Here is a 27,604-nt window from a genome sequence, read left to right on the forward strand (position 1 = left end):
AAATAGAAATTCATGATATATTTATCGAAGAACAGAGAAACTCTCCACCCAGGTGTAAATGGGTACCTGTCATTCACTGGGGTAATAATACTTACAGGGGCCTCAGGAAGAACAGCATTGAAGCTGATGAGGCTACCCTGGGTATACAAAATTATTGTTATTATTAATCTACATTTGCCACTCTCTACCCAGGGGGGGGGGTGTTTCACAAAGATCCTAAGTTGAACTTATCTCTAAGTTGGACTTAAAAAATATGGAAAGCCATTAGCATCTTTGAAAATATTTTGTAAAAGTTATTTTGAAAGGCATTCATTGTTTATTGAAATCATTCATATTTTCTATCATCAAGGAGATTTCATGTTCTGGATGTGGAATTAATAAAAAGTCTAAAATACTTGAATTTCTGCTGTTGAATATATTTCATTTAAAGACTCTGATGGCTGTCCATAATTTTTAAGTCCAACTTAGAGTTAAGTTCTACTTAGGATCTTTGTGAAACACCCCCCAGGTGTTAAATGGATACCGGTAGGAAGGAATTCCTTGAACGCTGTGAGCGCCAAAATCGGCAGCCTAGCAGAGCCGGGTAATATTCGGAGCTCCTTGAGCACCTTGCTCGGTGGATATGTGCGCTATATAAATATCCTTTATTATTATTATTATAAGAACAGAGGTTATGGGTGAGATCCTCTAAAGTTACGACAAGGAGTTGCAAATTTGTGTATGATCTATTTATACAACTTTGAAATTTCATAATTCTCTTGAATTTTTGATTGAGGGAAGACTTGTTCACTTACTGAGTCGAGATTGACAGGCAGGCCTCCTTCAGCAGCACTTAACATGTGCTCGATTTCCTGATGAAAAAATTACAAAAATAATCATTTCGTGTGTAGAAGGGTGGTGCATTTGATGGATATAATTGAGGCAAAATTGATGATGATGATGATGATGATGATGAAAGGGATAAAAAACATACATGTCAAATGAGATTTGGATTGGTAAGGGGGACAATAATGATGATGATGATGATGATGATAATGATGATGATGATGATGATGATGATGAAATTGATAAATAAACATACATGTCAAATGGAATTTGGATTGGTAAGGGGGACAATGATGATGATGATGATGATGATGATGATGATAATGATGATGATGATGATGATGATGATGATGGTGGTGGTGATGACGGTGATGGCGGTGGTGATGATGATGATGATGGTGCTTGAGATCTAAAATCTCAAAGATTAGGATGACGATGGTGATCACAATGATGATGATGATGACTATAAATGTTGGTGTTGATAATAAAGAACTGAAAAATATTCATCTAAGAGACTTTCCCCTAATATATAACTATATTTTCCCCAAAGTACTTTAACAAATATTTAACAACGATTTCTATCATCATCATTAAATATTCTCAATAATTGCACCAAGAATTTGAAAAGCAATAGTTGATGAAGTACCTTAGCAATCTTGAGTAACCTCTTAGCCTCATATATATCTCCGCTCTTCTTGGACTCCAAGGCCAGCATTTTAAACTGTTTTATCCTGTCCTTCAAGACGACGATGTTCCGCTGGTACATGTTCTCTTTAGCTGCAAACAAGCCAATGAAAAGAAGATGTAAGATGACTTAGGTATTAAAGAGGTACAGTGAAACCTGTCTAAAAAGAATTGCGTTATCCTGTCCTTCAAGATGCCGATGTTCTCTTTAGCTGCAAACAAGCCAATAAAAAGAAGAAGTCACATAAACTAGGTAGAGACATTATTATTAGTAGTAGTACAGTCAAACCTGTTTATAAAGGCCACTGGGAGAGACACTTGATATAGAATTCTGATTGGGTCACTGAAACTGTTTATAAAGGCCACTGGGAGAGACACTTGATATAGAATTCTGATTGGGTCACTGAACCTGTCATAAACTGACAGAACACTATTGATGATGAAAAGGGAGACAGAGAGAGTGGTCACTGTAGACAGGTGGCCTTTCTAGACAGGTTCTATGACACACATTTCTTTTTTGAGGGAGATAAAAATACATGGCCACTATAGAAAGGTGGCGTTTACAGAGAGGTGGCCACTAAGACAAGTAAAACCAAAAAGTGTACAAGAAAGTCGAAAGGGGAACGAAAAATATGCACAAACTATGTCCATTTTCTTTGCATGATCATATTGTGGTTAATGCCAGGAATTCTAAAAAGGAAAATAAGCATTCAAATCCTTTTTTTGTATTGGAAAGTCTCTACCCATGTATAATGTTTTCAGAGATGTTTTTTATTAACACAATGCAGCAATAAAAGAAAAATGTTATTGTAGCCGATTTGAAGATCAGCATGTGATCAATTCAGCCCTTTAAAAAAAATTGCCCGGAAAGGGTTAATGCCTCTTCACCTGACATCTGCCTCGTTGGTGCTGGAGGCCTTGAGGGAGCGGGCCGGGATGCTTGAGGGGCACTAGCCCCCGCCGCTGCCGTAACTACCGGGGCAGCTGCAGGGGGTGCTGCTGGGGCAACGGCTTGGGCTACTGGTGGGGCAGTCTGGCCACCGGATTGAGAAGGAAAGGGAGGGAACTCTGGAAGAGCGGGTAGCTCGGAGAGATCGACTGGCTTGCCCAACTTCTGTTTCCTCATGGTGTCTTCATATTGCTGTGTGATGCGAAAGAAAATTGTCGTAATTTAACAGCAGAGTTTAGTATCTTATTCAAAAATTAAATTACAAATTGTTGTACCTCTCTACCAAGAACAGAATAAAGTAAATGCATGTATTATAGATAACCATTCAAATCTTAACTTGGCAACACTTAAAAAAAAAAAAAATCAGTTTCCCATATACAGTGTAAATTGACCATTTTTAGAGTAATATATGTAGGTTATCCCAAAAGAGTATATATTCTGCCCATGTATTCAAACCTTTTCATCAGAAACATATACCTACACTTTGTTTAGAAAAATTGATTGAAAAAAATATCATTACTGTGTTGATAATTTGAAGGAGGAGAAAAGCCAAATCAACAAGTCAACGCAAAGCGTAGCATCCCCTGGCAGGGTACAAATGGCCTATACATGTATATGTACGTCAGAACAAATAAGGTGTTTTTGCATATTTAATGAGCTATGACCTTTCACCTTTGACCTACATACTCAGAAATCGAACTTAGGCTGTACATGTATTTTGATACCATGTACCTTCCTTTTAAATTTCATTAAAATTTGTGAAACATTACTCAAGTAATTGAATGGAAACCAGATTCGCATATTTAATGAGCTATGACCTTTGACCTACATACTCCGAAATCAAACTTAGGCTGTGTTTTGATACCAAGAACCTTCATATCAAATTTCATTTAAATCTGTCAAACATTACTAAAGTTGTCGATCGGAAACCAGATGTGTATTTTTTTGCATATTTAATGAGCTATGACCTTTGACCTTTGACCTACGTACTCCAAAATTGAACTTAGCCTGTATTTTGATATCATGTACCTTCATATCGAATTTCATTAAAATCCGTCAAACATTACTGAAGTTATCGATCATAACCAGATGTATTTTTTTGCATATTTAATGAGCTATGACCTTTGACCTTTGACTTACGTACTCCAAAATCAAACTTAGCCTGTATTTTGATATCATGTACCTTCATATCAAATTTCAGGAGAAAATGCGGGCAATCCTCTAATTTGAGGGAGGAGAAAAGCCAATAAATTTTAGCTTTTACAAATAGACCGGGAGCCAGGGGGGTCAACCTAGCTGGGAAGGAAACCAATTTTCATGTGCACAGATGTGAAGATCACATAGCTCCACATAAAAAATTGACCGTCTGGCATGTTCTAAGTGGTGGGTGTGGCCAGGGGGACGCCCCCCACCAAAAAAGTGGCCCTTTTGACGACAAAATAGTATTTTGTAAATAACATTTTAAGAAAACCTTGAACCACTATGGGTTTGGTGTCATTATGAAAGAGAGTTAAATTATCTACATTTTGATACCAATTTCAAAGAATTTGGGATTAATTAAAATCGCAAATTTAAGTAAAAAACATGATTTTTGTGATTTTTTTTCAAAAAATTGAATTTTATAAAAAAACATTATTTTCCATAAATCGAAATGGGAAAATTGAATTTTTGAAAAACTTTTTAAATCTTGAGCCAAAAAGGTGCTTTATTGTAGATATTCCTCTGGTTTTGGCCAGTATATCTGTATATTAACTGGACAAGTGATTGGACATTTAGTAGTGCAGAAAGTTCAAAGGATTTAGAGCGCTGAGTGCAATAGATCAGTTCTTCTCCGTACTCTGGGATGTTTCAGGAAATGTGGACATTGGCAGTTCCCCCCCCCACCACCCCCACCCCGCCCCCTCCAGCCCCCCTGACTTTAAAAAAAAAGTATGTTAAAGAGAAAAAGAAAGAAAGAGAGAAAGAAAGAATGAGTGACCTGCCGGTGTCACAAATGTGGTATCAAAATATGCTCTTCTGACCGTAATTATATACCTAAAACCCCTGAGCTTCCGGGGGCTCCACACCCTGGACCTCACCAAGGGCCCTAAGACGGGTCCCTGTCTGTTCATCTGACCATAATTAAGTGCCTTAAACGCTGAGCTTCATGGGACACAGCCCCCTGGACCCTACTTCAATTAGTGACCTGCCAGTTTCACAAATAAGGTATCTAAATATGCTTATCTGACCGTAATTTAATGCCTAAAACCCCTGCAGCTCTTGAGGGCTTTGCCCCTTGACCCCGCCGGGGCAAAGACACTGGACCCCACGCCAATTTACGCTGCACTCGCTCCGCTCTACCTGATCGTTAATACTCCACTTTGAAAAACGTTCCGCGGGGCCGGCATGTAACGTGTAAGAGTGAGGTTGGTGCAGATTTTTCTTCTGCTCCCCAAAAGTTTTTGCTCATTACGCCACTGCCCCTGAAAGGTGCGCCCCTGGAATGTTTGCCCCCTCCCCCAATCCCAAACTGCTTCAGGTGCACCTGGGTGGGGTGTTTGTCAGACGTCCCTAAAATACCCTAACCTCAATATTGAGCTAAATCAGCTTGAAAGGAAACCCCAATGGAACCTATATGAAAATATTCGCCACAGGCCAGCGATACACAAATGGCCATTGCCACACGATTTAAATGGTGGGGAGTGACTGCGAGACACCCTTTGATGCTAGATATAGATTGTTGAGAGAAACCTCGCGGGACTAATGTGAAAGGCAAATTGTACTTAGGTTTAAATGTCCCTTTCCTGCACTCCTTCCTGATATGAATACGATAAAAATTAAGAGCTATATACCTTACGATTTAACTTAAGTCTTGTGCTACTGTAAAAGTCAATGACAATCTTTTTCGAACTCTACTTATCTTTACCTAGGCCTGTACAGTAATTATTGTTATTGGGTTATTAAAATTCGCAAAACAATGTCCAACCAAATGCTTTATGCAACGCCTTTAACCATTTTATTTCTAAAGGCAATATCACAACGCAACACATGTTTTCAACATCAAGGAAAAATCCATTTGAGATCAAATAAAGCAATATTAAATCATGTCCATATCTAACTCCAGGAACTCCTGGAGTTAGTCCATATCATGCATAATTTATGTCCATTTACGTACCAAATAATTTGCCCGAAATATTGTGCCTACTTGAGTTGGATCGTATATGGTACATACAGGCGCGGATCCAGGATTTCTTAGGGGTGGGGGCCCAAATTTGAAATTAATTTGAAATTTAGTGTGCTGAAATTTTAAAATCGTGAAGGCCAATATTACGCTCAGTGGGTGAGGGGGGGGGGGCACTAAGAGAGCACTAATTTATTTTTTTTGGCCCTCGAAAATGTAAAAAAATCGCACCCCCCCCCCCCCCTTGAGCGCCAGTGGGGAGGGCCTAACTCCTACAAAAAGTTAAAATTAACGTGTTTTTACACATTTTTTTCCCAGGGCAGAAAGGGAAAGAAAAAAGAGAAAGAGAAAAGGCAGAGCCCTCAGAGGCTCAGGGGTTTATACATCAAATTATCGTCGGATGATGATAATTTTATACCTTATTTGTGACACTAGCCGGTCACGAATTGGCGTGGGTTCCAGGGGGCGGAACTCCCGGAAGGTCAGGAGTTTTGGGCAATAAATAACGGTCATATAAGCATTTTTTTTATACCATATTTGTGACACTGGCACGACACAATTTGGTGTTGGGTCCAAGGGGCGGAGCCCCCAGAAGCTCAGGGGTTTTACACATTCAATTATCGTCAGATGAGCATATTTTTTACCTTATTTGTGACCCTGGCAGGTCATAAATTGGCGTAAGGTCATGGGGGCAGAGCTCCCGGAAGCTCAGGGGTTTTGGGCAATAAATTACCGTCAGATCAGCATAATTTATACCATATTTGTGACACTGGCAGGACACAAATTGGTGTTGGGTCCAAGGGGCGGAGCCCCCAGAAGCTCAGGGGTTTTGGGCAATAAATTACTGTCAGATCAGCATAATGTTATACCATATTTGTGACACTGGCAGGACACAAATTGGTGTTTGGTCCAAGGGGCGGAGCCCCCAGAAGCTCAGGGGTTTTACACATTCAATTATCGTCAGATAAGCATATTTTTACCATATTTGTGACACTGGCAGGTCATAAATTGGCGTGGGGTCCAGGGGCAGAGCCCCCGGAAGCTCAGGGGATTTAAGCATTAAATTACCGTCAGAATAGCATCCAGCCGTCCGCCTTAGGGTCCTAGATGGGGTCCAGGGGGCAGAGCCACCGGAAGTCAAGGGGTTTTAGGCATTTAATTACGGTCAGATGAGCATATTTTGATACCTTTGATATTTTCCCCTTTTATTTCCTCCTTTTATTTCAAATTGATCTCAATAGTAGTTGTGAAACTTTCTCTTTGAAACACACAAAGACAAAAACTGAGATTCAATCGAATCAAGTAGTTTCATAATGTTCCTTCAATGTTTGTACTGAATTACTTTATCACAATAGGGATTGTGCAGAGTATTGGGTGCTAACAAGCATACACGTGTTTGTAGTCAGGCAAAATAAGCCATTTAACCAAACATGGCGATATTATATTATATTATATTCATGTTGATCGATGCACTAACTTTTGGGCAAGATTATGACAAGCGACTGAAAGGGGGCGGGGTGGGGGTGGTGGGGGGGGGGGGGGGGGGGGGGAGAGGGAACTGCCAATGTCCACATTCCTGAAACATCCCAGAGTACAGGAGAAGAACTGATCAATTGCACTCAGCGCTCTAAATCCTTTGAACTTTCTGCACTACTAAATGTCCAATCACTTGTCTAGTTAATATACCGATATACTGGCCAAAACCAGAGGAATATCTACAATAAAGCACCTTTTTGGCTCAAAATTTATATTTCAAACACTTTATCACTCATTAAAATTGTTATCAGAATGAAGAGTTTTAATTATCCATCTTTTGACGCCAAATACATGGTGATTAGAGGTTTTAGTTCAAAGTTATCTTTAAAACTTGATGTAAACACACCAAACAGGTCCTTAATACACTAATGCACGTATATGCATACAGTTTATACACATGTGGGCAAAATGTTGTTTTTGTGGAAATCAAATCCATAACTTTGGATTGGTATAACTTTTTATTGAAACAATATATAAACCTCTCCTTCGCATAGGTTATTGTCGTTGAACGTAAGCAAATTCCTGGAAAGTTTTTAAAAAAATCAATTTTCCGATTTTGATTTATGGAAAATAATGTTTTTTGATAAAATTCAATTTTTTGAAAAAAATCACAAAAATCATGTTTTTTACTTAAATTTGCGATTTTAATTAATCCCAAATTCTTTGAAATTGGTTTCAAAATGTAGATAATTTAACTCTCTTTCATATGACACAAAACCCATAGTGGTTCAAGGTTTCCTTAAAATGTTATTTACAAAATACTATTTTGTCGTCAAAAGGGCCACTTTTTTGGTGGGGGGCGTCCCCCTGGCCACACCCACCACTTAGAACATGCCAGACTGTCAATTTGTTATGTGGAGCTATGTGATCTTCACATCTGTGCACATGAAAATTGGTTTCCTTCCCAGCTAGGTTGACCCCCCCTAGCTCCTGTACTAAAACCCAGAAAATGCGGGCAATCCTCCAAATTGAAGGAGGAGAAAAGCCAATCAAAGCCAATAAATTTTAGCTTTTACAAACCTTAACAATGCGTCCAATCCTGCGAGCCTTAGAGTCGTTATTCTCTTCCTTTGCCTTGTCCACCATGCTCTTATACTTCTCTCGTCTCTGAAGCAGAGCCTCAAGGTCCGTCTTGGGACTGGGATAGCCCTGGTCTGAGCTTGCCGATGGACCTGGACCAGGAACAGGAGCTTGACCAGGAGCTGTGGGTGCAGGAGCTGTGGGTGCAGGAGCTCGAGTCGGATGTGGAGCAGGAGGTTGCCTAGGAGCTGCCGCTGCTGATGTGGATACAAAGGATCAATTAGTTGATGCTTGATGATCATAAAAAGCATGGGGAATGTCAGAAAGAAGAAAGCAAGGATAAGTTCTTCCCTACATATACATAATGTCAACAAATACATTTGTCTTGGGACTGGTGTCGGGCCTACTTACCTTGATTTCAGTATAATGCTCATTACACAGCCCCTATACATTTTCTACCAAAATCGTTGGGCACACGTCATTTATTTGTAATCTTGAACATTCACTGTAAGTTTTGTTGGATTCTGTGAGAATTTATTTTCTATCATTACCAGAACTCAAGCTTATCTTTAAAGGTAAAGACCAGTATTGGAAACGCCCCAATTTCAAAAAATGAAATGAAAGCTCTCATTACCAATCATGTGAAAGAATATGTTTTGACTAATACTTGATGATAACAAATTTGCCGGGAAACCGCCTACTAATTCATATATTTGGTAAATTTGTTTCTCTCATGGTCTGTGAGAGATATAGGAAGTCCCATATACATCTTTTTGTGTATAGTGCTTGTAACTTTACGAAGAATGGGCCAAATTTCTTATCATTTTGAGGATTCCAGAACCTTGCAGATGCTAGATGCTAGATGATCAACCTTTTCTGATCGGTTCCACAATGTTTCTTTCACAATGCAATCGCATGACCATAACTGGTCTTTACCTTTAAGAAAGAAACTGTCTGTACGCAATTGGGAAAGATTGATTATGTGGAACATAAGAATTGCTTTATACTGTGCAGTTTTGGAATGATCAAAATTAAAAATGACTTGATCCTATGGAAAATCACATAGCACTGCTCTCATATGTTGGTATATGGGACTACACACACGTGTTGTTTGAATTTTTGTTTCAAAATTTTCATCGATTTCTTGTCATATTTCAAACATGAGGGCATTTGTAAAGCAATCCTGTTCAGGAGGCGTCCAACTCTGAAATTCGTCTAAACTGACGTACACAAAATGAGAAATTTCACAAATTCTTTTCCATTTTTACAAGTATTCAATCTTCTCTGAAGAATTTCTATGATATTGGATGGCTTTGAGTGTGATACAAGAATATAATGCTCGAGCTATGACACTATATTCTTGTATCACACAAAAACAAAGCCATATAATGTTATTATTACCTATATCAGGCTGACTAGCGAAATAACAAAATTTGACTTACCTCGATAAATATGGTTTTTGTGTGATATCGATGTCTATATTGATATCGATAGTTGAAGTTCCTGGATGACTGAGCAATACGGAAGCAATATTGGTCAGTCATCCGGGTACTGCGCTAAAGAAATTGGATACACTGATTTACTGTACCACTTGGAAGCCTTATATAGATAATAATTTAAATTACGTTTGATGATTACCTGGTTGTGGAGGGGGACCGGGCATCCCACTGAGGTCAACCTGCTGACCCGCTTCCAGTGCATTGATAACTGCATCAAATTGCTGCGGAAAAGAAGTAAAAAGAGTGGTACATCCTAATTTAAGTTACTTCAAGACTGGCATTTAATTAGCAACTACCCAGGGTTACCAGTATTCCATGATAAGAAAATTCTCTGACTTCACAAATGGAATTTCAAGATACCAGGATAATAATTTCAACTGAAATGTATTTGTATTTTGGTTCAAAATTTCTTAAAAAAATTATGTAACCATAGTCGAAACAAAACTATTTCATGACTGGAAAAAACAGGAAATCCTTTTCCAGATTTTCTGAGATTTTTTTTATTGTAGCTGGAAATCCCTGAACCTCAACTGTATTTTTGATAGATGATGAACACCTAAATAATTACACTCTATTTTGGGGCTCAAAAATATTGTTTCATATACAAAGCAGCATTCTTGAAATGAATGAAATTTGAACAGTTAGATCTTTGCTTGCTGTTCAATGTTTAATTAAACTTTGCCATGAGGGTAGCGTTCCAGTTTCAGGGAGAAAAATTAAGCCACATTTTTAACAAACAAGAAGTTAGAAAGCACTATAAATGATCATTTCGGCCAGGATTTTCCACTAACAGTATGGACAAGTTTAATGATTCTCATTTTAATATTCCTCACCTTAGCAACCTTGAGATGTTCGGCAGCAGTCTTTATGTCACCTGACCTCTTGGCAAGGAGGGCCGCCATTTTGTATTGATCTCTCTTCACACTCAGTAACTTCAATTGATCAGCATCTGGTCACAAAATATAAGAATGATGACATTAAATTACTATCTTAATTTACAGAGAGAACATTTTTTTGTCATTACTCTGTTTATTGTAAGCCCCTATAGCGCCCCCTTTGGGTGGACAAGTTGCACATTTTAAATGTCTGCATTATTCTAATGACTTTCATGAGCACCTATCCAGTATTCAATCTCTATGCCTTTTACAAATTTGGTACAAATGACTTTCGTCTGCTCATGTACAGACTGTATCTACGAACGGCTTATCCTATGCTGCTGTTTAGGTTGTTATTCTCTATATATCAAAGTGGAATATTCATTTCAGTATCTGGTCGTTGTACTTATTCAAACAACAAGAGTTTTTATCTCAATTACTATTTGATTCAGAACTTTAAAGATAAAATTGAGTTCTGGTCATGCGATTGCATTGTGAAAGAAAAGGTGTGGAATCGATCAGAAAAGGTTGATCATGTAGCATAGAAGTATTAGTGTGTACTGCAAGGTTCTGGAATCATCAAAATGATAAGAAATGTGACCGTGTAATGGTAAAAGTAACAAGCACTGTACACAGAAGGATGTATAAGGGACTACACAAACATGTGGCATAAAAATGAGGTCCTCATTATTAAGCTGTTACATGTCATATTTAGAATATGAAGGCATTTGAAGAGCCATGCTTTTCAGGGAACATTTTTTTCTCTGATGTTCTTCCACACTTGCATGATAACAATGAAAGCGCTCACAAATTATTTTTCACCTCTCCCCAGAACTCAACCTTCTCTTTAAGCCATGGCTAGCACAACAGATGTTACACTAACCCTTTCCCATATTGAATTTACCTGTACTTTTGCTTTGTGCAGGATCTGGTCGCTCTACTATTGCTGGGGGAGAGGTTGGCTGTGTCACTGCTGGTGCCCTAGGTGCAGGCACTGGTTGATGCTGCTGCTGCTGCTGGGGAGGAGGTTGTTCATCAGCTGCTGGTTTAGGTACAAAGACATCAGGGGAAATCTCCTCCTTATCAACAGGTTTACCCAGTTTGACTTTCCTCAGCATATCTGTCAAGGTCTTCAGAGGTTGAAAAGAAAGATAATAGATCAAGAACTCCCTCATTTCATTAAAAAAGTTTACTTAATACAGGACCCGGTTCCCACAGATAATAACAAATATTCTTGGAAAATCTTCCTACCGTGTACCTATTTAGTTCACTTGGGTTGAGAGTAGCAAGCAATATTTAAAGAGTAGAATAACACTTGAAATGTCTTGCCGAAGGGTGCCCTTTTGGATTTGCAGTATTAAGACTGAAATTTCCACACAATCATATACCGTAATTAACGTTGTATAAACCGCCCTCGTGTATTAACCGCACCCCTCTTTTTCGCCCTTAAAAAAAAAATAAAAAAATAAAAAAAAAACAGTAGAGGACCTAGGATAGAACCTTGTGGTACGCCATGTAATAGAAGAAAAATTGAAGGAATTATTTTTATCAACTACATATTGAAATCTATCAGAAAGATTACTTTCAAACCAAGATGACAGACAAATTTGAGTGTTGTTCTAGTTTCCGAGTGGTGAGTCAACACACCGATTACTGAGCTGGGAGACATTGCCGTGTATAAACCGCACCCCCGACTTTGAATTTTTTCGGCGGCAAAAAGGTGCGGTTAATACACCGTTAATTACGGTATGTATTTCATTTTTTAAAATCAGTTTCGAGGGACTGTATTCTGAATTCGGGACTTATACTACTGCCTCTCTTAACTTCATGTATACATAGCCAGCTTTGCACAAAAGTTAAAATGTAGATAAATTCCAATTGTTTTGACAATTAACATATTTTCACTATTAAACACAAAATACAACACACATGTAGTTTTCAGAATACCTTTCCAGAGTACTTTTCAAGCTTTCCACAGCTAAATAGCTCACTACCCCTCTGTATTGTTCTCACTGGAACTATTTATCATGAGGAGTGTTTCACAAAGACTAAGATCAGCTTTAAGTTGGACTTAAATACCACAGGCAGTTCATGCCACTATTTCCTCTCACCATTATGATCTTTAGATTTTATCTTTTCCTTTAATAATGAATTATCAAAAAATGTAAATTCTGTAGATTTGTGACCATGATTTGTACGTCCCTTGAGAGATCAATGCCGGTATATAGTGAGAGGAAACAGTGGCATGAACTGCCTGCCATAGTTAAGTCCAACTTAAAGTCAATCTTAGTATTTGTGAAACACCCCCTGTTTAGTGGGTAAACACAGCTTACTCACCTTGAGTTGACGTTTGTATCTCCTGACCTTTGACCCCTCCCCAGCTGCCTCTGCTGCGACAATGGCCTGCTGGTACGATTGGGCACGTTGCTGGAGCAGGGTGTTCATATCAGCTGGTTCCGAGGGTTTCTAATTGCAAGAGACAACGTCAAAAGAAGGTACAAGTTCATGAAATAAAGTGAACTCTGGAACAATCTGCTTTCACTTTATTCCCCAATATGAAGAAGGAGACGGTGTGTGACTAAATTGCCAATTTGTGATTTGCACAAACATAGTGATTTCATATTTCAACTTTCTTACCATTGGTCCGATTTATGTCAACCTTTCCCTCATTGTGTTTGCTTTTGCAAAAATGAATTCATTACAAAGGTTGGATTGACAAAGGTTGGATTGCCTTTTACCCCGTTGGCTACTGACTTTCATTTGTCCCATAGGCTTAACACAGGGACCACCAGGTTCCCGTAAGCAAAGGGTTAAATAATGTAAAGACCTGCATCACAGGCAGGTATCATACTGTACCTGTGTTTGGGATGGACTTGGTGCTGCAGTACCAGGACCTGGTTTTCTAGCTGGCGAGGGACTTCTGTTCACACTGGATGGTCCTGGCCTCAGCCCTGGGGCGGGACTAGACTCTGGAGCAGGGCTGGGCTTAGGGCTAGGTCTAGTTGCCATCTTTGGACTTGGGACAGGAGGAGTGAGGGTTTCTGACGATTCCTGTGTGATGTCCTCAAGCTCAGCCTGCATACATTGGAACAAAGAAATATGCCATCAAGAGCCAATCCATTCAAGACAGAATTTTTAAAAGAGTAAATTGATCAGGCTTTCATCCTCAAATCAGCAAAACTGGCATTTCCTCTTAAAACCAGATGTATCTAGTGCATCAAAAAACATCAACAATGGCAGAAACTATGAAGAATAGCTGCAAAACGGCACTGATTTGGGACTTGTTTAAAATTTACAGATCTTAAAGCTAACTTCCACTGAGAAAAATTCAGGGCCCGTTGCATAAAACTGACCATTGATGGTAAATTTGCAATCAATGGGAACTACCATGGTAACAGGGAACAACAGTCAATCAAAATCAAGGTTTCCATAGCAGTTACCATTGATGGCAAAGTTACCATCAATGGTGAGCTTTTATGCAATGGGGCCCTGGTATCAAACACAACATAGCAGCACAACATAAATCGACACACTGTCTGGAGAATTATATGCTCTCTCTCTACTCGTGTCTCTTTACAAATGTAGATCTTCATGGCTATGAATCAACAACTGGGGGGTGTTTCACAAAGATCCTAAGTTGAATTTATCTCTAAGTTAGACTTATCAATTATGGAAAGCCGCTGGCATCTATTAAATTATTTTTTAAAAGTTATTTTAAAAGGCATAAAATGTTGATTCAAATCATTCATTTATTCTATGATCACAGAGATTTCAGTTTCTTGATGTGGAATTGGTAAAGAGTCTAAAATACTTTTTTGCTTTTTAATATGTTTCATTCAAGGCTACAAATGGTTCTCCATAACCTTTAAGTCCAACTTAGAGTTAATTTGACTTAGGGTCTTTGTGAAACACCCCCCTGTTGTGCTAAACCATTAAATCTTGGATATTGTATCGAACCATATTTGATGCTTCTCACTTACAAGTAGGAGATCCTCATCTTCGTCATCGTCATCGAGATCATCATCATCAATGTCCTTCATTGCTTCGGCAGCCATTGCATCAATGTGTTTGATAGCATCAACTAGAAAAGAAGAGCATTATAAATCATGGATGCAAAACTCACTATATTCAAATAAATAGTAGTCTAGAGTTCAAATGTAGAGTTCAAGTGATGATAAGAATACATAATAGGCCTGGTTTCACTAGCCTGAGATTGCCAAATATCCCGCTATTTGAACTATCCCGATCACAAACTATCCAGCTAATTTGCGTCTTCATCAGCCTGAAGTTGCAATTAGCGGGATATTTGGCCGGGACTGTCATCCCAAGATATCTTGGGATAGTTTGCAAAATATCCCACTATTTGGCAAAATATCCTGCTATTTGTCCGGTGCGTCTTCACAACACCAGATGCAAGACTCGCACTATGCGCGAACGCTTGCAAAAATAAAAAAACCTTAAACTTGCAAAAATCTTTACAGATGTAATATTCAAGCTCACATATTTGTTAATATAGTATTACAACAAGGAACTAGAGTCTTCTAACATACAGAGCAAAACAATTTTAGTGACTGGTACCCTTTTTTATAAAATTTTGTGAAACAGTGACAAATGATAGTTTTTTGTTATAAGCTAGTGAAATCCTTGCTTATCAGAAGATTTGTCACTGATTTTTGTCATTTTTCATTGAAAAAAATGCTTTGTGAAATGGGTACCAGTGTAGTCACTTCAGTCTGAGATTTATACCTGTCTTATTCTGCTTGGCTGGAGCTGGAGCTGGTCTTCGTTGCCGGGTGATCTGAGGGGCGTCGTCATCTTCCTCTTCGAGCAGGGCGGCTAGCTCGGCCTCCAGGGCCTCATCGGACACACCCACCTCAGCATTGACAGCATAGGCCGATAGGTCAGGCATGCCAAACATGTCTGTGTTCTGCATGATGGACAGGTCAAGTTTAAATTTGTGTTAAAACTCACAAAGAATTATGAGATGTTTTTTAATCTATCAATTCTATTTTGAATGTTTTGGGTTAAATGAGCTAGATTTACATCCATCATCAGTGCGAGACTGCTAGTGCACTTTCCCACAAGGCGTGCTTCATTCCATCACACGCAAGTTATGTGTAGAGTCCATGGAGCGGGAATGAGAACACCTATGCGTGTGACCATAGTGACGAAATGAAGCACATGTAGTGAAAGTATGAAAGTACATGAGTGTCTCCATCATCATCATAGCCGCTTCAAAAAGACATACCCTTATTTTTACCTAATTATGGGATGTGCTGTAAAATATGGGAAACTATCTCCTGTCCTATTTGAGAAACTGTCATTGAACTTGACTGAAGATTAAGCCTATTTGGGAGACAGTCACCCATTTGATTTGCAGATTTGGCCTTTCGGGATTCCAATTATGTTGTTATTGTTAATTTACACGCCACATTTAGAACACGAAGGCATAATTTGAACTTAGTTGAAGAGCCATGCTTTTCAGGAAACATTTTTTATCTGATGTTAGGCAAATTCATGCAAAAAAATATATTAAAAAAAATTGACTTGAAAACACATCAGACAATTAGTCTGAACCGAGTCAGGAGCAAATTTGAAGAAATTATATTTTTAAATGTTGTAAAACCAAAGATATAAGAAGAAAACTGACCAAGTATCTGTACTAAAAATCGTACATGTAAAATTGGTCGTATACATTCGACAGCTGAAAATGACGCGCACGGTTGCATTACGTGCGTTCTCGAATCCAAAATCAAACTTCACACACACACACTCTCGCCATACCGCGAATGGTCCTTCGTGGGGAGCTAGCCGGCTGAGAGTTTGCAGCAATACCAACGCAGCTTCGGAGCTCCGCAGAGCGCCATTTTAGCGGGACTCGGAAGGGTTCGCGTGGGAAGGCAGCGGCCTAGCTTTTTGCCCAAACAACGCTAGATCGGCTGCTGGCAAAATGAAAATAACTAAGATCGAGAACATCGTCGGTTTTCTTAACTTTTCAGTGAGATAATTCTGAATTCTAATTGAGACTATATAATCAATTGAATCGACAAAGAAACCTCGGTAGAACTCTTATAACTATACAAAAGCTTGTTTATTTCTTCATTTGACATTTTGTTTTCGACCATTTTTTCGTGCGCGAGTCAATGCAAACTATGTATTACCAAACTTTCAACACGCAAGGAACGGGAACACTCGCGGACCTCGTATCAAATTTGTTGCAAAAAAAAAATTCAAGTGTGATTTTGAAGCAGTGTAGAATATTGGCGCTGCAATGCGCAGAAATATACTTGAAAGAAACTTAATAAATCATACCTGAATTTTCAGAAAATCGTATTTGTATTAGTGTATGTGACTTGTTTATAACTCAGATTTTATGAAGATTTGTCAGGAAAAAATTGTCAATTTTTTCCGTTTGGTGGTCATTTCTAGGCTAATATTTAAAAAGTTACTTCAGTAATGGGCCCGATGTTTCTCTTATCACACTCGCATGTTATTTCTACATAGATTAAACAAGGATGGTTAAGGGTAAGACCGGATAACATTATAAAAAAGATATATCCTTCCAACCTCCCATATCCAAGTTTTGGGCTGATTATTGCCGACCCACCGCAGCAAGGCCATTCAGATTGTCGTACGCGAGCGAAGCGCCCTCTAGTGCCCCATGAATGTGCCTACTATAGTATAGGTCTACTGATGTTCTTCCACACATAACAATCAATGACAATGCTCACAAATTACGTTTCACCTCTTCCCAGAACGTGGCCTTCTCTCTAAGTTTAAGGCTTATCATAATGCAGTCGAGTCCACCCAGGTATCAAGTTGCAGAGCTAACAGTTAGACGTAGACTTTGCATACATTTTCAGACTCACACTCACTCACACTCACAGACAGTCTCGACACATTCGTTTCTGTGTAAACATACCGTTTTTCGAACTTGATCCGATTTTGGCGGTGCGTTATTACTTTTCTTCCCTCTTCCGAACATGATGCAGGGATATTAAATCTAATATGATGATAAAATGCGTCAACAATGTAGAAATACTGCGTACATCAGGAATTAATAAATTGTTGTCGTTGTCGGCAAATCTGCATGACAAATTTCAGTCTATTTATACGCATTACCGACTCCCAAATAATAAGCAATGCAAAATGCCCTTCCCACTCTAGTCTTTGAGCAATGCCAGATGTTTATTATTAATATCACTATACATTTTAAACATATAAAATGTAAAATGAGAACAACTCATCATTTTTCAAAAGTTTTATTGAATATTTAAATGGCTTTAAATTCAAAAAATTGTTTTAAGTATTTCTTTTAAACAGTCCATTCTTGAATCACAATACAGTGTAATTTCACATGGACTTGAAAAAGACTAAGTAAAATAAAACGCCAGGGTGGGGTCATCGAATTGGGTGGGGTACAGAACCATGGTCTATGGGTACTGGGTTGGGAGGTGTGCCTTCGGTTGAGGGGGAGGGGGTGGGTGGACGTGCCCCCCCCCCCCCGAATCAAATGGAATTAAAAAACAATATTTTAAAAAAGCTGAGAGCGAGGGGAGAGGTGAAGGAAAAGGTAAAAGAATATGAGATTTTACATTTTTTGTTGTTGATCTGATTTGATTTGATTTCATCTACATCTAAGGTGGTACTAGACAGGACCAATTGGTATATACGTCCAGATTTCCGTGGCATCGCAAACTGTCAACAAACATCACAACTGATGCAAAGTTCAAAAAACAAAATAATAAGGTGCTCATAAAATGAGTGGGTTGTAGACATCTAATTTATAGATGAAGTAGAGCCACATCGACGCTCTATCCCGCCTGTGTACAGCTGGGCTGAGTGGTCATTCTGCATGTAGCTCCAAACAGGCGCGTACGCAGGGGGGTGTTTGGGGGGTTAAACCCCCCCCCCCCCCTTTGGTATTTTTATGTGTGTAAACCCCCCTAACAAATCCCTAAACCCCCCCCCCCCTCCCCCCCCCCCCCCCTTGGATGTTTTTTTTTTATTTTATTTTTATTTATTATTAAAAAATTAAAAATTAAAAAAAAAAAAAAAATTACCCCCATGGCTGACCTAAGAAAGGTGACCTTACCCCCCCCCCCCCCCAACGGAACAAAATGTCAAATTTTCAAATTTCGAGACAAAAAAAAAAAAAAAGTGTCCTCTTACCCCCCCCCCCCCCCCCCCCCCCCCCCCCCCCCCCCCCCCTTGAAAAAATCCTGCGTACGCCACTGGCTCCAAACATTGGTATTGAAGGACTTGGCCGATGTTGACTCTTTGATGATGGTGGCTGGTAGTCGATTCCATTGCTGAATGGTACGAGGATAGAAGCTGTTCTTGTATGCTTCGGTCCTGGCAGAGTAGTTGATGTACTGGCTTGGTCTCTGACTACGGGTGACTGGTCTGTTGGGGTTGTTGGCGACTGGGATAAACTTCTCTGGGATGGTAATCGGGAGTTCATGAGAGTTGATCTTGAACAGCATGGTAAGACGTGCAACTGTCCTCCTATCTTGAAGTGAAGGCCACTTTTTCCAAATATAACAAGTAATAACTGAATAACAATTAAAGAACATATAAACGTAAGGTAGCATATAAAATATACAAACAATAATAACTTCATGTCAAAATGTCATTTACATTTTCTCAAACCATGAGAAACAATGCATTAACCAACAGACTAGGGGAGGATCCACGATTTCGTTATATATGAGGAGGCACAACAATTCTAAAATTTGGTGAGACGATCAGAAGCGGGAAAAAAACCCAAGATCGATTACCTCAAAACTGGTGGGGCATTATGTGTGTGTGTATTGGGTTTTTACAGACGTGTATCAATCAGATCGGATTATTTACGTCTGGGGGACCGACCTTTAAACGTCACCATCCGAAAGACGTGACTCAGTTTCGAACCTGCGTCCTCGGCTGAATCAGTTTGTAACTTCCACTTTTAGCTGGATTACAGGCGCACGCCACAACGCCTGTAGACTGAAAGTCGCTTTGATTTTTTTTTTAAGGGGGCACACCCGCCTCCAATGAATAAATAAATTAATAAATCATTCCTCCACTGGAAACTACCACGAACATACTGCCCGGTCAGTTGAAAAAAAAGGGGTGGCTGTAAAACCAGAAGAAAACAATTAGAACGCACCAATAGACTACAATGACTTAATTGGACTGATTGGGGGAAAAGGCAAACTCATAACAAATGTTTAATTTGAAATTATTTTAACCTAGCCAGTGTTGACTACTGAATAATGCAATTCTCATTGGAGCACAATACAGGGACCACTTGGTTGCATAGGGCATAGGGTTAATATATTTTTTTTAATACAAACAAAAACTCACCCACCCCCTATCCAAACCAATCCAACTGGATGTAGACCAATAAAACGGCACATCAAAACAGTAGGGTCTATATGGATTAAATTAAAGGTATAAAAACCAGAATCCTACTAGTATTATAGCCAAGCCTACTTTGGTTTGATAATGGTTTGAAAATGGTTTGAAAATAGGGGCAAAACCTATTTTAGGTTTGAAATTTAGGTAGAAACCAATGAAAACAAGTCAACTCTAATTCAAATGAATTGAGTACTAGTAAAAAAATAAAATAAAATAATAATAAAAAAGTATGTAAGGCCAAATGATAAAAATAACGAATTTTTCGTCCCCGTCCGCCTCCTTTTAAAAAAAAACAATTTACTATTCAGAAAAAGCCCCCCCCCCCAAAAAAAAAAAGAGGCTGTGTTGTACATTTTGTATAAATAGCTTCAATAGATAATTCAAGCTGAACACATGTACATTTTTCACTTTTTTTGAATTTTGAAACTTCTTTAGCAAGTGGACTAAAATAATACAAATCATTTGTTTTGTCATACATTGCATCAGTTTATCAAATATAGCACAGTATCTGTGAATAAAATAATATACCTTGGCCAGCTATATTTAGCATGGCGGCCATCTTTGAAAAAAATGTCAACAAAAATCGAAAAATGATAAATAGTAATGCCTTGCCTTTTTTGAAAAAAAAATCTGGACGAGAAACTCGTTATGTTTGTTATTTGGCCTAAAAATCTAAGAGTAACTACGACACCGTCTTGCGTATAGAGCCAAGGCAGGTACAATCAAGGATTTTTATCTCTCAATACAACCTGCCGTTTACTAGTAAGTGGTTTAGCGCCCCCTCGTGATCGTGTTATTACACCCCTCTTTCTCTCTCTCTCTCTCTCTCTCTCTCTCTCTCTCTCTCTCTCTCTCTCTTTCCCTCTCTCTCTCTTTTGAAAATACATAGTAATGATGCTCAGTTATATTTTCGGGCGACAATAGACCTGTTTACTATTAACATATTCAAATTCATAGGTGTTTCTTTCCTGGGGAATTAGTGACGAGTTATTCTATATGAACCGGTTATTAATGAATGAACCACAATACTTGGAATCCAGTCTACATACATTACGTGTAGCTATGTCGGACAAACCTCGGACAAACTTTCGGGCTGTCAAGAACAACCTTTGTTTAAAAATGCATAAAATTTGAATATGGTAGTAAACTGGTCTATTGCTATAACGGGCTTCATTTCGTCAAAGATGTATATGGTTGAGGTTTGAGTTGTAAATGCGTTTTATGTTATAGGTTTACGGTTAGAGTAAGTGTTAGATGTTAGTATGTGTTGGTCCAAGGTTGAAGTTAACTTAGAAATACGGTTAGTTGATTTGTCAACGGATAATGAGTGTCGTACAACTGCTAATATTGCCTCTTCTATTAAATTAATTTCTTGTTTGTGACAGAGCTTAATGACCTAATTTATATAGCTATCAAATTTTGGGTGAAGGAGCACCTACTCATGATAGATAATTATCTTTATTGCTAACGACTGCTGTTTTCTGCGTAACTTTTCGGGGCGATGAGCCTGAACAACTTTCCTTTTACTATCAGCATAATAAGATCCCCCCTCCATATATATATGACTCTTATTTCCACGGAGTCAAATTTCACTCTAAATGGCGTCAGCTGGGAGTCAACTCTATTCCTAGTTAAAGTGACACGGATTCCGAATCAATTTGACTCGGATTGTGTGGCATCAGCTGAGAATTGACTCAATTCAGAGTCAAAATGACTCCTTTTCCGTGTCACTTTAACTAGGAATATATACTTTCAAGCGAGACACACAAGATAAAGTACAAATATAAAAGAAAGTCCCACATGCCCCTCCCCCTTTAATATTATCCCCGGCACTCCAAATCCCCTTTCCACCCTTCTTCATAACCTCGCCTGAAGACTGCCATAATATAGCTCTGTCTGCTGGTCTAATGAACTGGTCAAAAGGGGTCCACCATGTACTCTAAGTACAGGCATGTAGACGATAATGATTCCATCGTAGAGAGAGAGAGAGAGAGAGAGGGATGTAGAAAAAATTAATGAGAAAAAAATGAAAGAAAGAATTAACGACGATGAAGAGAGAGAGAGAGAGAGAGAGAGAGAGAGAGAAGCAGCAAGACTTGTTAAATAATGAGGCAGGGAGAGAAAGTGTCAAGAGAGATAGAGCGAGGGGATAATATAAGAAAAAAAAAAGCAAGAGAGAAGGAGAGAGAGAGAGAAAGAAGGAAATGACAGATTATATTCTATGAAACACAAAAGGAACTGAGGCACGCAGAGGCAGAGCGATATATAAAAGAATAGATTTAAAACAAATCATATTGGCAGACGGGAAGAAAGAAATGGAAATGAAAAAGCACTAGGCCAATTCTAGGTTCAGAATGAACTGAACGAAGAGACAGAATATTAGAAAGAGGATTGATGAGGACATACGAGTAGAATAATGATAATAATAATCTAACGTTTTTGTACAGCGCATAACATTGCATGTCTCTGTGCGCTTTACAGAACAGCATACAGAAGGAGTGGAATTAGTGCATATTTATTTTGAGATATTAAAAAGAGCTAAATAGATATGTTTTCAAATTACTTCTATATATATATATATATATATATATATATATATTCATCTGCATGGCATTTTTAATAGTTCGTAGACCTGGAAGATCACACATGGGTTGTTTACATGTTGGGCGAGAAGGGATCAATACTGTTTAAAAAAAGACAACACAGCTGTCGTTTTCCACAAGTAGGACAGGGTCGAATAATTTTAGATCGTGAGAAAGCCTGGTGACAATAAATTGTATACGCTAGTTGTTCCGTCGTCAATTTTCGTACAATTACCGAATTCCTAAAACTTCAACTCTGCACGGACCGAAAGCTGCACCTAACCATAACCCTAAATCTAATCTAAACCCATGCAGTTGCAATCCCTCCCTCAGGGGCGGCGATCCCGGGGGACGGGGTAGGGGGACACGGCCCCTCCTAAATATTTTGAGGGGGGATAGATTTGAAAAAGTGCAACCAAAAACTAATAATAATGCAAAAGTCTTCTCACTCGGTCGCAACGCTCCCTCGCATAATATCCTTCAAAATGTACAAGTAAATATTTCTTGTTTTTATACTATAGTTTTTCTATGTTTAATACAACAACAAAAAAAATCAAAAACCTGTGAGGGGGTAGTCTATTCCGGCACCTTCGCCCCTCTCGTTCACGTTGCTCCCTATCCCTCGCATTTCGCCCCCCAGGGGCGGATCCAGCCGGTGGCAGGGGAGGGGGCCCAATTTGTGAGAAAATATTTATCGGCGAAACAGCCGGCCGAAAATTCGCTCAGTGGGGGGGGGGGGGGGGGGGGGGGGGGAGGGGGAGGGGGGAGGGGGACGGCGGCGGGGGAGGGGGGGGGAGGGGGGGGGGTAGTGAGCACTATTTTGTTTTTTTTTGCCCTCGAAAATATGAAAAATCCCTCACCCTTGAGCGCCAGGGGTGGGGGCCCATCTCCAAAATAGGTTTAAATTAACGTGTTTTTACACGTTTTTTTTTTATCCGCTACTGTTGCCCCCCCCCCCCCCAATCCTATATAGAAAATCTCTGAAAAAATAAAGCCCCGAATAAATGTCGAAGAAGCAACATTTATGTCGGCTCAACGTCGAAGCATACATGTACGTCATAATGCAACAACTAATTTAATCATACCCTTACCAATAATTTTATTTTTTAACGTATGTGAAAAATTGAGTTGTCCCGGGACCTGTCTTATCAAGAGTTGCGATTGATCTTGCAGGCCCCTATATCACTTATGTACAAAGTTGCGATTAATGGCAACTGCTTATATGACGGGCCCCGATTTGTGTTTCTTAAAAATGTGACCTACTAAAGCTATCATAAAGATATTCAACAAAGGTCACAATTTAACAAGTCCATCTTTCATTTCGTTTACGAAAAACGGACAAAAAACACAATCAAATTTACAAAGGGTATGAATAATTTAGTTTCTATATCTGTACATAGACTGCTATGTCCGCTGACTATGTTCAGAGCCTTTGATCAGGAGAGTTTGGCCAACCCGGATCAAGTTTGGCACAATACGGCGAATACTGCTTTGTTGGGCAAGCACAAAACAAAAAAGAATATACGCCATGTTGTGACCAAGGGAAACCAAGTTGGCCAAACTCCTTGTATAGATGGCTTTGCATGGCTATATACTAAAGGGCGCCAGCACAGCACTGGAGTCTACGATGTTGCTATTCTTGAGTTTAATAGATCATTGTGTATCAAAGAAGTCATTGGTTGTTGTATGTGCAGCAGTGGCAATGGCATCGGGGGGGGGGGGACGACTTGGTAAATGAAATGCAAATTAACAAGGCCACTGGCTAATGGGAGGGTGCGTAAGGGGGTCTGATAATTTATTGGGGTGGGGCACAAGACCCCCCGTCCCGTTTCACGCTTTTTTCATTGTAAAACGGATAAGAGTATATTAATGTTTATGAATGCATTCTTTTATAAAGAATGACATAAATGCGGTATTTTCAAAATTAAAATTCAATTCATGAAACCCACCGCCCCTCTTTATTCCACATGTTCATTAGCTCATCTTTTTCTCTTTCATCTTTCCTTTCTATCGCTCTCATACTTTTTGCTATTCAGTCACAATCCCATTTTACTCATAATTATATAGTACGGTTTATTAACGGTACCTGAAATTGGAGACAAAATAAATTATAACAAACACTTTTTATAGAAAATGGTATTCGATTTAATAAACTCATTCGTGTAACAAAAGCCAACAATATAAACAATAGAAAATACAAAACATGAGAAGCTTAACAACAACTACACATAACTAGGAAAACGGTTTGGAACAAACGTTTTATCATTTTGATTAAAAAGGCACTTCGTCCGTTAATACATGTTCTAGAATAATTTTGCAAAAGATTTCACTTTTAGAATTGCCGTATATTTTATCTTATTTGCCAATGCTCAATATCTAGTTATATTAAATACTGTCAAACAAAGGCCTATTTATGCATAAGAGTAGAGTAATTTCCCCTAAAGTGGTGTAAAAAGCTTATTGAGAGACATGGTGGTATTGCAAACCGGAGACAATTAATACAAATAAAATTCCTAATCGTTCGTTGGCATAATTAAAAATCTAATAACACAGGTGTTTGACCTAACTGCATAATATCAGCCACTCCGAAGCAATATAAATTATACAGTCAAATGAAACCGAGTTACACGATTCAGTTACCATGGAAAGGATTGAACTAAAGCCCAAAAATAACATATACTGAAGAATAATTTTTCCCACTGGATTGAGTTAAGATGAATTACGCTAATAATTAAGTATGTATTAATTAGCATGACATTGTTTAAATATTATTTCGATACGTCAGAATTAAAAGTTAATCGTCGTTTTTACACTCTGCTATGTATACCCTTTAAAACCAGCGTAAATGATTTTGATATCATTATATAGCTCTTGTAACGAGATCAGACAATTTTTTAGCCAAAATTCGCCCACGTAAAGTGATAGAGTTTCAGTCATAATACATCTCTCTCCTTCTCTCTCTCTGTCTCTCTCTCTCTCCCTCCCACTCTCTCTCTCTCTCTCTCTCTCTCTCTCTCTCTCTCATGTATTATCAAGTAACTAGCATCTGTCCATGGTAGTTACAAGAGTGTGTTTCTCGGAAAGATACTCGAACCTGAGGCTGCCACTACCAGCAATAGTGAGATTTGGAAGGTTACATACATACAGAAGCTGCGTTTAATCACATTTACACGGCCATTTATATTCTGACTCAACCGGTTTCATAATTGAATCATGACTGTGTATAATCCTATAGGGTGTGTCCATACGAAATGAGAGTCTACGTAATGATGTTTCACGTCGTATGGACAACATCATGTGAGTTGACGTTATCAAGTTAAATTTTGTACCATTTACATGTGATAGGGTATGTCCATACGAATGAAGATCCTATCCCAAGATGTCCGATATCGTATGGATGATCGTGCGCCAACATCCCATGAACATACCGTATAAACACATCTTATGGTCACGTCATATATGGAAAGCAAAACGCTATTAAATGTAACACTATACCAGTCAGAATATGAGAACGTGTAGACATGACCAAACCAGGACAAAAAAGTAAGCACTATTCATATCCTTCATCGCGTGTATTGAGTTCATTACAATCATATACACATATTTCACGTTGCACACGATTCCATCGTTACTTGCGATAACCCAAAAGACTGTCAAGAAAATAGGTCTTTACAACTTGATTTAACCAGTAATCTATCTTAATATCACGAATGCCACTTTTGCTGGGTATAATGTCACTCTCAGATGGGCATGAGTGTTTAGCGGACTATAGCTTTGGAGTGACTGAAGGCTCGAAATTCAAACTATAAATGGGGACGAGGTTCGAACCAAGTTCCTTGTGGGCACTCAATCTCTGTCAAAAGAATCTTAACTCATGATAGACAATTTATTATAGAAACAAACCAACCATTTTGAAGAAAAAACCTTGACTACATTCAAAGATGTTAGCCTGGCAAAAGGGCGCTTTATACCAATGTCCCAATAGTTTTGGAATTGGAAATCACCATTAGAGCCCTCCTGACAGCTTCACACCTTATATATACCACAATTCTAATTAGCATGCCTCGTTTTACTTTTGCCATGACAACATTTTAAGATGACATATTGTTTAAGCGAGAAATTTGACATCGCATAATCTCTCAAAAGTGTAATAACAACATTTTTCACAGCATGATTAACGGGGAAATATTTGTTTACGATTAACAATTTTTTCATTTTTTTTTCTTCATTTTTTTCCTCATTGAATAGATTATACGTATACACATATGGTATAAAAACGACAATTTAGACGAAATTGAAAACAACACGTCCTTCAATTGCAAATAAAACGAGATGTTAAAAATATAGATTGCTTCACGCATTACTATGCAAATCGTAATATTGATTTGTATGTTGAGGGCCTAGGATATAGTCCCCGGGGAAGAGGGCTGCTCACAACTGTCAATATTTTTGTTCAATTCAAGCAGATAGTCTGTTGATGTATTATTGAAAGGTTTTAATTTGTGCATAGTTTATTTTAGTAAACCGATCATTGTATTGAATTTGAATTCGATTTGCATTGAAATCTGCTCTGGAATTATTGTTCAAAAACACATGAGTTTTCTTTCGATAAAGGGTCGATTTAAAAGATTATTCAGATATATTGCATAGAGAAAACATTTCCACCTCAAAATCCCTCTTCAAAAGAACAGATTCAAAAACAAATGTTTTATACTGAAACCAAAAGATAAGTAGACAAAGTAGTATTACTGTAAGTAGCATCTCTCTAAAGTGAGATATGAAAATGAATTAGAGAGTAAACGATTAAGCATGGGCAGACATCGGGTTCTACTATTTAGATTTTAAAAATGCACGAAAGTGATCTGCTGTAGTGCCTACACTGCAAGAAATGGTGTTGGAAAAGAAAGTTGGAAGACCTATGACCACCATAAGACAAATGCTCGAGAGATAATCGATTTTGGAAGACTTAAACCTCAGGAAGACATAATTTTGAATACAATATTTGTATAATTCAAAGGACAGATTTACAAAACAGAGTAACGTGTTGATATTTCATAGCGTTTAGGGGTGCC

The 27,604-nt window shown here is 38.5% G+C and overlaps 1 protein-coding gene across 5 annotated transcripts in view; it reads right to left on the bottom strand.

Moving 5' to 3' along the window:
• LOC763475 (coiled-coil and C2 domain-containing protein 1-like) overlaps positions 1 to 17,697 on the bottom strand; it is a 35,509-nt gene extending 17,812 nt beyond the window's left edge. For 4 of the 5 annotated variants that reach the window (XM_030996235.1, XM_030996234.1, XM_030996238.1 and 1 more), the window contains exons 1-12: positions 17,471 to 17,697; positions 15,295 to 15,475; positions 14,529 to 14,629; positions 13,405 to 13,623; positions 12,886 to 13,014; positions 11,453 to 11,678; positions 10,507 to 10,622; positions 9,813 to 9,894; positions 8,175 to 8,431; positions 2,398 to 2,650; positions 1,472 to 1,602; positions 795 to 851 (exon numbers count right to left, since the gene is read on the bottom strand). In XM_030996235.1, the coding sequence (XP_030852095.1) occupies positions 795 to 851; positions 1,472 to 1,602; positions 2,398 to 2,650; positions 8,175 to 8,431; positions 9,813 to 9,894; positions 10,507 to 10,622; positions 11,453 to 11,678; positions 12,886 to 13,014; positions 13,405 to 13,623; positions 14,529 to 14,629; positions 15,295 to 15,475; positions 17,471 to 17,533 (1,815 nt within the window). In that variant the 5' untranslated portion in view covers positions 17,534 to 17,697. The remainder of the gene's footprint in view (positions 1 to 794; positions 852 to 1,471; positions 1,603 to 2,397; positions 2,651 to 8,174; positions 8,432 to 9,812; positions 9,895 to 10,506; positions 10,623 to 11,452; positions 11,679 to 12,885; positions 13,015 to 13,404; positions 13,624 to 14,528; positions 14,630 to 15,294; positions 15,476 to 17,470) is intronic. The other variant, XM_030996236.1, reaches the window with a different exon arrangement.
• Positions 17,698 to 27,604: the final 9,907 nt, after the last annotated feature.

The sequence above is a fragment of the Strongylocentrotus purpuratus genome, unplaced genomic scaffold (genome assembly GCF_000002235.5).
Source record: "Strongylocentrotus purpuratus isolate Spur 01 unplaced genomic scaffold, Spur_5.0 spur5_scaffold_3, whole genome shotgun sequence".
Classification (NCBI taxonomy): Eukaryota; Metazoa; Echinodermata; class Echinoidea; order Camarodonta; family Strongylocentrotidae; genus Strongylocentrotus; species Strongylocentrotus purpuratus.